At 32.6% G+C, this 13,258-nt stretch overlaps 1 protein-coding gene across 4 annotated transcripts in view; it reads right to left on the reverse strand.

Annotated features, from left to right (window-relative positions):
- Nucleotides 1-13,258, reverse strand: part of ARHGAP29 (Rho GTPase activating protein 29) — a 76,927-nt gene that overhangs the window by 49,575 nt on the left and 14,094 nt on the right. For all 4 annotated transcript variants that reach the window (XM_057546898.1, XM_057546905.1, XM_057546910.1 and 1 more), the window contains exon 2: nt 9,919-10,155. In XM_057546898.1, coding sequence (XP_057402881.1) covers nt 9,919-10,123 — 205 coding nt within the window. In that variant the 5' untranslated portion in view covers nt 10,124-10,155. The remainder of the gene's footprint in view (nt 1-9,918; nt 10,156-13,258) is intronic.

Below are 13,258 nucleotides of genomic sequence, written 5' to 3' on the forward strand. Positions count from 1 at the left end.
AAAAAAAAAAAGGCACATCTTACAGAATACCTGACCAGTACTCCTTAAAACTGTCAAGGTCATCAAAAATAAGGAAAGTTTGAGAAACTGTCATAACTAAGAAGAGCTTAAGGAGACACGACAATTAAATGTAATACGATACAATTCTGGAAGAGAAAAAGGACATTAGAAACAATTTATGGAAATCTGAATAAACTATGGGCTTTAATTAATAATAATGTATCATTATTATCAAATACTGGTTCATTAACTCTAACAGATGTACCATAGTAATGTAAGATGTTAACAAATAGAGGAAACTGGGTATAGGAGTATATGGGAACTCTCTGTACTATTTTCTCAATGTTACTGCAAATCTAAAACTGTTCTAAAAATAGTCTATTTAATAAATGAAATAGAAATGGACAAAAGATTTTAGAAATTTTATGTACTGTTGGAATTTCTCCCATAAACATATATTACTTTTATAATTTAAAAATTCATTTATAATTTTTTAATTCCTAAGGAAAATGTAAGCATGTAATTTCAAGAATTATCTTAATTAAATGATCACTATCTATTTTGTCTGTTTTATCACTGTGGATATTAGTTTGGTCGGTTTACTTAGCTGAGGCAATACAGCTTAGTGGTTGGTTAAAAGCATAGTTTCTAGAAACAGATTGCCTGAATTTGAATTCCAACTTCATGGCTGATAAACCTTGGGCAAGTTTAACCTCTCTGTGCCTCATCTATAAAAAAAAAGAAGATATTGGTAGCTACGTCATAGGGTTGTTGGACTAAATGAGTTAAAACATATAAAGCACTTGGAACAGTGGCGGGAACATAGTAAGCCCTCCATAAATGTTGGCAGCTATTTTTTTTTAGTTTATACAGAAGTAGAAATAGGTTAACAACATAGGCTAGGTCTGAAATAGAATCAAGTAGCTTCGAAATGAAAGAAACTTCTGGGACAATAATATAATTTGAATACCTATAAAAAATAATATAAATGTATTTTTTCCCAGTTTTGCATTGCAAAGTCTATCCTTTGTTTTATACATATAGTGTATATATATGTATAACTAAATAAAACTATTTTATGGTAATACTTCTGCCTACTTGTCAAAACCAAGGCTGAATCTAATGTCATAAAGAGTTGTGCTATACTCTTTCTGAAGCCTAATCTATGTTTGTCTTAAAAAAGAGAAAGGAGGGAATTCTCTGCTGGTCCAGTGGTTAGGACTCTGCGCTTTCACTGCTGGGAGCCCAAATTCAATCCCTGGTCAGGGAGCTAAGATCCCGCACAGCGGGGCCAAAAAAAAAAAAAAGAGAGAGAGAAAGGAAAGCCAGTCATTTCTATCCCCTACTGATGTTTCACAATAAAATCTACAGATACTAACATACTTAGGAAATACTAAGTAAAAATACTTTGTCTTATTTTGAGGTCTCAGGACAAAAGAGCTTGATTTTTGTGTGTCAACATCATCAATATTCAAAATTAGAGTTGGATATTAAGCAAGAACTACAAAATACTAACGGTTTAAATGCCTAAATAAACCAAGTTAATAAATTCTGGTCTTCTCAGAGTCAAGGAAATTAACTATGTGGAATAAACATATTTCAAAATTATTATAGTGTTTTTGTATGTTTTAAAAACATATTATTATACGTTTTTCAATGTTCCTAGTTTTAATTTCTAACACAGTAAATAGTAACAGATACGGCCCACAAAAACAGAAACTTTTCTGGATTCTCAATAACTTTTAACAGCATAACGGGTCCTGAGGATTGCTGCTATAATTTTTCTTTAAAATCACTGCAGAACATTCCAATAATTGTCAACATAAATGTTTTACCAATTTGAAATTCTTTTTTTCCTACAAGGAAGCCCTTATAAACAGATATTGAAGTTGTTTCAAAGCAAAATACTAGAAAACAATAACTGAGTTATTTAGTAAGAAATTTCAGAAGTATCTCAAACTACCCTATAAATAAGTCCAATTTTCTGTGATTGAACACATCTCTGAAGCCTATAAATCAACATAAATGAACAAGATAGCTAAATTTAACAAGCGTTAATTACAAAGATTCATAAATTCTCCTATGTATTTGAGTAGATGAGTCAACTACTAGGACATCAGTATATTCTGATAATACTTCAGCTGGGACTTTATAAAATAGCAAGCCCTTAATTACGTTTTATGAGTGGTAAAAATGTTCCAATGTTCTATTTTCTTATAGTAGAATAAAGCTACCTCAAATTATTTTTATGACGCAAAACCCTCATGAACTTTTTTTTTTTCAGAAAGTCTTAAATTTAGGCAGCTCCTTCACCAACACTAAATATCCCCACATCAACAGCAGCAGCAATGAGCAAAGCAAAAGAGAGAGTAATTGTTCTTCCCTAATACAGAAGAAAGGTTAAGTGGCTGATTGGTGTGGTAGAAAACAATAGATTTAAAGCAAGAAACCTGAATTCCAATGTTTGATCTGACACTTGCTTGAAATGACCATAAACAAAACTCTCAGTTTCTCTGACCTCAGATTTCATCATCAGTAAAACAGTTGTTGTGAATATCAAATAAACAGAAATGAAACTGCTTTATAGTCTTAATATATGTAAACTATTATTACTATTAAATCTGTAAACCATTCAAACTAAATACCTTTGAAAACAGATTCTGTGTCTCACACAGAATTACACTCAGTAACAAATTACAGTATGCTCCCACAATATTTTGGCTAATGAAAAAGAGACATTAAAGTTAAATTTCAATTTAATTTTATATGTAAAGTCTAAATTAGTAAATTACTTAGAAATAAAATCATAATTAAGAGTATATTTTACAAAAATATTTCTATACCTATCAAGTTATAGTATTTAATTTAGTCATATAATTACCAGATAATTTTTAAGTTTTATAGTGTCCACGTTGTAAATGTAATAATTCAATTTATACTACAAAGGTATTATATATGCAAATATTATAATGTTCAACCAGTCTTAACACCAGTTATATAGAAGAGTAAAACTCCTGTATCCCAATGTTTGCTTGTTTATCTACCATCCCTACATGGTAATCTGAATTTTAATTTATTGTTTCATTCATTTGTGCCATTTATTTTCTGCTTCATTCAGCTTATCAAGTGAGAACAGATTAGCCAGTTCCACTTCTTGGTTCTCATGCATTAACACAATACCTCAGTGTTTATATTGCAAACACTTCATGGAAATGCTTATGTAAATAAATGAAAAAACTACGGTGTTTTCCTTGATTTTTAAAAAACTGACAACAATTTTTAAAATCAATCTTGTTAATTCAGCTTAACCCCTCTGGGAAAGCAATGAAAACAAGAAGCAAGGAAAAAGTTTCAGAACTTATCACTAGGAAACTCACTTTTTTTTTTCTGTAATGACTTCTGAATTTACAGGATAAAATGAAGCCTAAAGTGCTGCTTTCGTTATCCAGCCACTTGGGGATTGTAAAAATAATAATAGCTGACATTTTAAAACACTTATTCTATGAGCTCTATATAAATGAATTATGAACTCATTTAATTTTCACAACTCAATAATGTAGGTACTATTATCTCCTTTTAGCAGATGTGAAACTGAGGCAGAGAATATAAGTAACTGGCCCAGGGCTATATACAAACAGTGGCCGAATGAGGATCCCACCTCAGGGTTCTGGCTCTAGAACTTTAACATGGTTAAAGAAGCTATAGCTTAATGACAGGTATACTCTGCAATCTGTGATATAACAGGCTTTAACTTCCAATCAAATATGCCAGTTAACTACTGTAAATGGTAACATTATGTAAGCCATTCTAGGTAAGTGCAGAAGAGGAAAGCTATCTCCTAAGAGCTGGCACATGTGTAATAAATGAGCTACCTGTATTTCATACTTCATTCCTCAAGGATTCATTTTGTACCTTCTAGGCACTAAGCCATAAACTACTAACATTCATATTAGCTTTTCCTAAACAGTAACCATTGGAAATCACTTCTAGAGAGGTTTACTCCTAAAAAAACATAGCAGGAGGACATATCTGAGACTAGCAACTTAATGTTTCCAATATTTCACAAAATATCTTGCACACTATAGAGGGTGAAAGTTAAGTAATAGTCAACAATGGTAAAATTAATACTCACTGGAATTTGCCTAAATAAATTTACACATCTTCCTGTATATTCATTTACTCTGGAAAAAAACTCGGGTAATCCACAAGACAGGATTTCAATTAAGACTTTGAAAATTTATACAGAACTTCCCTCTCACAACAGAACATAATATTTAATGATATTAAAATTTTTACTTAATTCCTTCTTTCAATAAAATTTGCTTTAGAAAGCTCATATACCACTTCTGACTATATAGTTCTGTCAAATTTAGGACCCAGAATTCATCAAAAGCTATCACTTAAGAGATCAGTTACATTTTTACAAATTAAAAGTGATACACTCAAATTAGAAATCATTTTTAATAACAGAGAACTTAACTAGTTTATCTAAAACTGATGATAAAGTTTAATCTTCCTTTCTAGCCTATTTAAAAAACAAAACAGAAAAACAAGCCACAACTGTCACAACAGTAAACTTTTGTTAAAATCCATTTTAAAAATAGTGTTACATAATCAAAAAGCTACAAGAAGTATTAGATTAACTGCCAATTTTTCTTCAAATATATGTTATAATGGCAATGGACACTGCCAAGCATTGAGTACCAGACAAATTAAGCAATTTGCACCACTCTTTCTAGCTCAATTAAAACCTTGCACTTTTCAAATTCCCAGATTTTGAACTTCCACGCATGGTGTTCCACCTGGGAATGGGAAGGTATGTCACAAAGAGAGAGTTTAAGATTACTATATAAACTAGAAGAACATTTATGAATGTGTTCTTTGGAATTCAGAACACATTATTCCTCAGGGGGGCAACCATAAACCTGAACTGGTACTTAGACTGCACATACATTAATCTGCAGTGTTATATTTAAATACAAAGGACATATGCATAATTGCGTGCCTTCAGCATTTTAACATAAGATGAAAATTTTGCCCTGTAATTATTCATAATGCACCTTAATGACACTAGATGGAGATCTAAAACTTCAAATTCCACATATGCTACTTATATAAGACTACAGGGTAACCTCCTCCTGGAAATAAGTAGCAGACAGAGAATCAACAAACTATCACTTACCCTATCAAAGTAAGCATGTTCATAGTCCTCTGATCTCCCACATTAAGCTCTCCACTTTTTGTAAATAAAAACAGTAGAGGACTTCCTTGGTGACACAGAGGTTAAGAATCTGCCTGCCAATGCGGGGGGCACAGGTTCGGGCCCTGGTCCGAGAAGATCCCACATGCCACGGAGCAACTAAGCTCGTGTGCCACAACTACTGAGCCTGCGCTCTAGAGCCCACGAGCCACAACTACTGAAGCCCGCGCACCTAGAGCCTGTGCTCCACAACAAGAGAAACCACTGCAATGAGAAGCCCGCGCACCGCAATGAACAGCAGCCCCCACTCGCCGCAACTAGAGAAAGCCCGCGTGCAGCAACGAAGAACCAATGCAGCCAAAATAATTAATTAATTATTTAATTATTTAAAAAAAACAGTAGAGACAAAGTGCATACATATCTTAACTCTGTTGGGGGCAAAGAGTTCTTTGGCAGACACTAATTTTCTCTAATCAGTTCATCAACACCTACTGCAATACGAGCTTCACGTTCTTACTTGGAAAATTTCATAAACCCACACTTAAGAAAGTTATCATAAAACTCATATTAAAAAATCCTACAGACTGGTGGGAGGTGAATGTCCTCTAAAATGCATTACATAGTTTGAAAACAAATACTTAGCTGTTTTCTTCAGCCTTGAATTGTCAATATTCCGCACAACGTAGAATTTCCAACTCTAATCAATTTTTGGATCACAGAATTATAAAATCAATAGAATCTGCTGTAAGCGCCTCATTCTTAACAAATTATTAAATGACTTAAGCCATATTCCAAAACTAGTTAATAGCAGAACTAGGCCTAGAACCTAGATTGTGTGATTCTCTTTCCTGAGCTCTTTCTGCCATTCCTTACTACCAATCTCACCAACTTGTATAAAATGCTTGGAAAGTGATCTGCTAGTTCAAATCAAAGAACGGCATGAAAGCTAAACATTCCAAAGGCAATTTGAGGGAGATTCCAAATAGATTCCAAGAGTTCCTATTTCTAGGTAAAATTTTCTTTAATTTGCTCCAATAACAACTTTTTCTAGGTTTTCTTTTCATGCTATACAAATCCAAAATACTTATAGCTCAAAAATTCATCTCAATATTTTCGAGATTGATAAAAGCCAAATGTCTATACCATCACTGTCTGATAGAAATCTCTGTAATGATGGTAATTTTTATAACTTCACCATCCAAAATGGTAGCCAGTAACCAGAGGTGGCGAATAAGCACTTGAAACGTGGTACTGCAACTGAGCTGCATTTTAAATTTTAATTAAATTTAAATAGCCATATGTCTACAGGCTACTATATTGGATAGTGCAGGTAGAGATAAACCCCATGGAAAACAGAATTGGTTAATGAAATAATGAAAACTGAGCAGTGTTTTTATAGTACCTGCCACGTGAAGCAGCTGAGATAGCAAGAAAAGAACACACCATTCTGCATTCATGACCTCTGGGTTCCAAATGAAACCACTATTTATCAGCAATAAGACGTTGATGAAATCACATAATCTAAATTATACATACAACTCATCTGTGAAACAGGTCTAAAAGTACCTGCCTTTGTGGGGACTGCATGATTAAATACCGTTCGTATGTAAAAGTACTCTGTAAAATGTGAAGCACCATATACAATTATATGTCATCTCTGTAACTAGTTTAGGAAAGGGAAATGTGGCTATAAACCCATCACAAAGCTATTAACCTAAGCCTTGTCTCAACAACATGATTTAACACTTGAAGCAGTAGTCAAGTGATTTTGCACATCATTGCCTCATGACAGGTAAAGTACATAAAGAAAATGGTATTCAGATAACATCAAAAGGTGATTAGTATACCCACAGTCTATATTCTTAAAAGCTAACTTTTTAGCTTTTTAACAGCCAACTGACATGAACTGAAAAGTAACAAACAATACCAAAAATTTGGCTTCCTTCTTTTAAGGAGGCAAAAGACAAAATACTGGCAAAGCCGCTGATACAATATTGACAAGGATCCCTCACTCCAAAATAAAAACAGTGGCCACAGTTTACAACTATGCTGGTACTAAAGAACAGCAGAAGTCCAGGGATATTTCTCAATACCCAGAGACAAAGGCATGGCCTATGTCTATGTCCAGTAACATATATAATAACACCACCTTAAATAGTTACAGAATTTAAACATTTTACCTGTTTTCCTGAAGATCTCATGTGATTGTTGTAATAATTCTATTAAATAAATAAATAGTATGATACTCTAACAAGCTGAAAATCATGAGCAAAATTAAAGAAGCATATTATTATGTAGTATTTCTTGTCATCTATAATGAGGTTAATTTATATGTTTAACATACTCCCTTAAGGAAAACAACAAACAAAAAAGGTTCCATCAATTCAAATAAACTAAAGAATATATTTCCAGATTTTGATAACAATGATGCAAAGACAGAGAAAACAAATTCTTGTTAAATCCAAGATTTATTCTGAGATGGCATACATAAATCCTTTTAACTCTGACTGAAGAACCAAGCATTAAAATCAATCCAAAGATAAATTAATGAAAATACTCTGGCCACTGCCTACTAATGAGAGTTGGTTACCCAAAAGATGGTTTTTACATTTTTAAATTAATTTACCAATCATAAATGGCAAGCTTTTTTATTATTAGCAATATAACCAAGTCAAATTATGAAGTACTGGTTTTCTTATTAAAAGAATAACATCCTTTCGGATTTTTAATATTACATTTCTGTAAAAAATATATTTCCTTGAGTCACATTGCTGTGCACCTGGAACTATCACAACATTGTTAATTGGCTATACTCTAATATAAAATAAAAGGTCTAAAAACAAATAAAAAATAAAATAAATTAAATAAAACAAGGAGACAAGTACAGACACACTCCTAAAATATATATATATATTTCCACACACACCCTTTTACCTCAAAAAGTAATCTCCTTTTGCTGTCTTATATTTATATATTATCAATTTTCTCTTTTGTTCTCACTTAGGATCAGCTTTCAGTCCTCTTTCCTCCTAACCTATGAACTGTTTACTCACAAATTAAAACTCATATAAAAAAATTGTGCAGATAAGGAGTGGGTCCAACTTGTTTTAAATTACCATCATTTTAAATCTGTGAAACAAGGGATAAATATGCGAGATGACGATTTCAAATGATATAAATCTCCTATGGAAAACAAATAAAAACAAACAGATATCCTAACTAAAAATCTTATTTATATTAATGAAAACCTATTTTTATTGATACATTAAATAAAATCAGATTTTACCCTAAAGTGAAGTAAATGATTTGTTAATTAATATAACATTTTAGATTTCAAATTCAAAATTAACCCAGCTACAACAAAAAGAGTAAATTTTACTGTATGTAAATTAAAAAACAAATTTAAAACAAGTAACTCAGTTAAGAACAAGTCTTTATTACAAAGGTATGCTTCTTTAAATAAATGGCAGATGTGTCATTTTAGTATGAATTTGTTACCAGTATAATGCTTAATGTATTTAGAATATCTTTCCACACTAACAAGATAACTTTATTACCATTTAATTATCCATAATTAGACTTCAAATTAAGCTATTAAGCTATTAAAATGAACAGAAGTGTAGGTAAATTCTTTTCTAAAAACATACATATAGTGTCAAAAGAATGACTTATGTGATTGTCATTCTAAGGAAAATTCAAATACTAAAATCTTGAGGCTACAATTCAAGTCCAGGTATTTTGGGCATTTCAACTTGAAAATTACAATTAGGTTAGAAATAAACTCCTAAAAGCAGCATTTAAGACAAATAGAAGACATGGTTGCAGTTTCTGTTTTTCAGAACGTATGTCAGAAAACGAATATCTAATTTATAAACACAGAAAATATTTATGGAAATCTTATAAATGTCTATGAAGCCTCAGAAGGTCTCACATAAGTAACACTAGGAATCTTCATTTTTCTACATCCAGACATACCTTTATGAATATGGACTGAACTGCTATTTATTACAAAAGAATAGGAACTGTATGATTATTAATTACCATTGCCATCAAAATTAGATATAAAAGAGGCACGGAAAGTTGAAAGACTTAAGTACTAAGATCAAGTCAGGGAGTACAAATACATATAGCTCTTTACTTCAGGAGAATCAAGTCTCATGCTCCATTATCCATTTCTAACTAGACAGAGAATAAATTCTGTGATTATCTCTTAATTGAGGAAGAGAATAGCAAAACAGAATTAAGTTTGATTTTTGAGGAAAAAATTCACTCAAATCAGTGATTTTAGATTCTTTTAGGAACAATATAGAAAACTGAATCCAGGCAGAAATGTCAACAATGTAAATTAAAAACATCAGTCTGCTTATTAAAGACCAATCAATGCACTGTGTTACCATTAACAAGAAGGCTAAAATTCCAATTATCTAAAAATCTCCCATGTCAAATGGGTCCAACTTCTAAGAACCAAAGAATGATTTTTTCTTTTTGTATTCTTGTTCCCTCACTTACCAAAGTTTCTACTATGTATTGCACTGTATCTGATTATAAAATACTTTACACTGTAAACATCAAACATTTGGAAAAAAAAAAAAAAAAGAATAACTAAAGCAGAATACCCTGTTGCTACTACTGTGTATACACTTATCTGTAAGCTAGGCTGGCATTTAAATTTTTACAAACTATTCAGTAAGAATGCTAAGAGAAAAGAGTTGACAAACCTGAAAGAATAGCTTCTTTCAAATATAGTAACACATGGGAGAACTTCCTGATATCATTCACCAACTCCTTGATGTAATCAGGATCCAAAATGGAGTTGGAATTTAAGGACTTGAGCCCCATTTCAGAAGTTGTAACATCAGTAGAGAGCTGGCCTGTTGACAAGACACGTTTTTTCTTTGTCTTTTTCTGTTTGTGAGCAATCATCCTTTCATATAACAGTCAAAAAAACAGAACTCCTTAAGGGGGTGAGAAAAAGAGAGAAACACAAATACTACATTAATCAGGGGACATTATATTAGATTTTCACAAATAGCCCAAAGACCGCCTCAATATTCTATTTAAAACAATAACAACAACAACAAAGCCTGTATTACTGATAAAGCAACTTCCGTTTATTAAGTGCCAATAATCTTGACAACTCTATGATATGCAAGCTACTATTCTCTTCATTTCACAAGTTAGGAACCTGAGGTTTGGAGGTTAAATAATTTGTTTAAGCTCTCAGCTGATAAATGAACTGGTACTTAAACCCACATCTGCCTTGTCACCAAAACCCATGCTCTTAATAAACTCCCTCTTAACTCCTAAGGTACAGAATTTTTTAAACTGTAAAAGTTATTCGGAAAAGTCAATTAGTGGAAGAAAATATTCTCCCTCCATGACATCACCTTCAAAAATAAAGGTGAAATATGAGCTTTGAAAAAAGAAAGACCTGTTTTCAAAATCCCCCTCCATCACTTACTATGCGTGACCTGACAAGCTGTTAATCATCTCCTCACTTTGGTAAACTCATTTATAAAATGGAAATAACATCCTGACAATACCTACCTCATGAGATTATTGTAAGCATTAAAAGAGACAATGGTATAGAAGTGTCCAACACATAAAAGAAATTCAAGTACAGTATGTTCTCAATAATAATGTATACTCATACACACACACACATATTCTGGATTATCACCTTTCATGAAGAACATTTCTCTGCTGAAAACAAGCTCTAAGGATGTCCACTAATCTGACACACCTGGATTGGTTGAACAAATACATGTATGATCACTGGAGCAATATTTTTGGTAATTTCAGGGTCGTATAATAAAAACACAATCTTTGTTATGAGAAAGATTGAGAATTGAATCATTACTGAATACTTCCTAAATGTGTGACCTGTACAATTTGCTTACAGGCTGTGTGAAGATTAAAAGGGAACACAAAGTTAAAAGACTTCATATGTTAAAACACCTAAACCTGGCACATAGTTGGAACTCAAGAAAATCTTAGTCTGTTTCTGCTTCATCCTTACCTTTTACCTTTCCGGAATTAAAAGTCCCAATTTTGTTTGAAATCAAAAAGGAAATGACTGGAGGAATTAAATTAGCTCAAGCATTATCATTAAAACATTTTTCAAATGTTTGAGCTGAGATCAGAATGAGTAAACAAAGAGGAAGGTGTAGTCTAGCTGCTGTTACTAATTTCCTAATGATCTCTCCACATCCATTCTTGCCTCATTCCAAATGTAGTGAGTGCATTTTCAAAACATGAATCTCATCATGTCATTTCTCTGCTCAGAACTCTTCCAAAAGACAAGTGACAAGCTACCGTGCACTACAAGGCTCAGCGTGAGATCTGGCTCCTACCTCCCTCTGCAGCGTCGTCTGGAGTCACAATTCCTACTCAACACTTTCAACACTCCTGCCACACACACCTCTTTCTCATTTTTCCAACAGTATTTGTTTACCGTGACCCACAGTGGAGCCAGTATACACATTAATTATGTTATGTTTGTGTGTGGTGTGTGTGTAGGAATGCGTAAACATAAAACAGATTCTGGCTAAGGAGCCAGGTGATGTACTCAGATGTTTTCTTTCCTATCCCATTTCATTTTTTAAAAAGCCGACTGCAACCCACCAAATTGGTCTGACTTATAATGGGTTCTGTCCCTACAACTTGAGAAACACCAACTGTTGGACTCAGGGTCCTGTCTATATGCAGTTCCATTTGCCTGGACTACTCCTTCCTCTTTGTTTACTCATTCTGATCTCAGCTCAAAGATCACTTCCTCAAAGAAACCTTCCTGGACCTCCCCTGCTCCCACAACCACCACCACCACCACCAAACTAGAACAGAATCTCCTGTTACATGCTTTATACCATCTTATACTGTTCATCACTGCACTTATCGAAGTTCCCATAGGTGATTCGTGTCTCCCTATCCAGACTGTAATCTCAAGGAAATCACGACCAATGTTTGCTAACCATGCGTTCTCTGCTTATAGCACAGTGCTTGGCACATGAGGGATAAACAACTCAAAACTGTCCGCAGAATGAGTGATGAATTTGCAGAACTAATAATGAATAATAATAAATAAGTAGTTTATAACGAATTTATAAACTTAAAAAATTTATGAAGTTTCAATTAATTTTTACAGAAGTAAAAATGTTTAACTCTATATTGTTGCAGTGTTTTGAATGGAAAATAGAAACGGTTTTTAAAAATCTGTCTCTAAAATAGTATCTTAACCAAAAAACCAAGCATATGAAGTTGAGTAAAGGCAAGAGTACATAAAACTGAAATCAAAGGTTGATTTCTATTATTGTTTCTCTACTTCTGATTATTAAATAAGGTGTCCTGACACTTCTTCAATGGCTTTTAAAATTCCTTTATTCAGTATTCTTATTAATCTCAAATTATTTCTGGAAATGCAATTTCTACATTTAATCTAGTTTCAAACCTATCTAACATTAATCCTTAAATGTGTAAATAACTTCTAAAATGAACTTAGGTATAATAATAGTGCCCCCCAAATTGTCCTAAGTCTCCCCTCCAACAAAAACAAACAAAACACTCAAGTGCCTTGTTTGGGCAGCTCTTTTACAAATCGTTAATTGAGAAGACTATTAGCCTAATTTATCACTTTTGCAGCTTACTTAATAAAGTCACTCTGATTAATTTTGATGGCTTTTAGTTTAGTAAATTAGAAAATTGGTCATTGTCACTGGTAAAAAGATGGTTATAAATTTTAAAGCATATATCACAAGCTTCGAATAAAACAATTCACCTATCTCAGTAAAAAAAAATTTATTTTAACTGTCAAATTAGTAGCCCAAAGTTGTAAAAAGTGTTTCAAAAATGCTTGAATATATTTAGTCAAGACTAAGAATGTCTGTAAACGAACAAAAACGATGGGGAAGTGAGGAACTAAAAGGGGTTATACTCTACCTCTAGTCGGCATTACGGTGAGCAATGTACTACTTTTATTAATATACTTTACTACTTTTCATATTTCAAACTGAAAAAAGGAAACATTACAGTTGAAAAAAATGTTAACATAAAGTTAATCCA

Source organism: Balaenoptera acutorostrata, chromosome 1 (genome assembly GCF_949987535.1).
Source record: "Balaenoptera acutorostrata chromosome 1, mBalAcu1.1, whole genome shotgun sequence".
Classification (NCBI taxonomy): Eukaryota; Metazoa; Chordata; class Mammalia; order Artiodactyla; family Balaenopteridae; genus Balaenoptera; species Balaenoptera acutorostrata.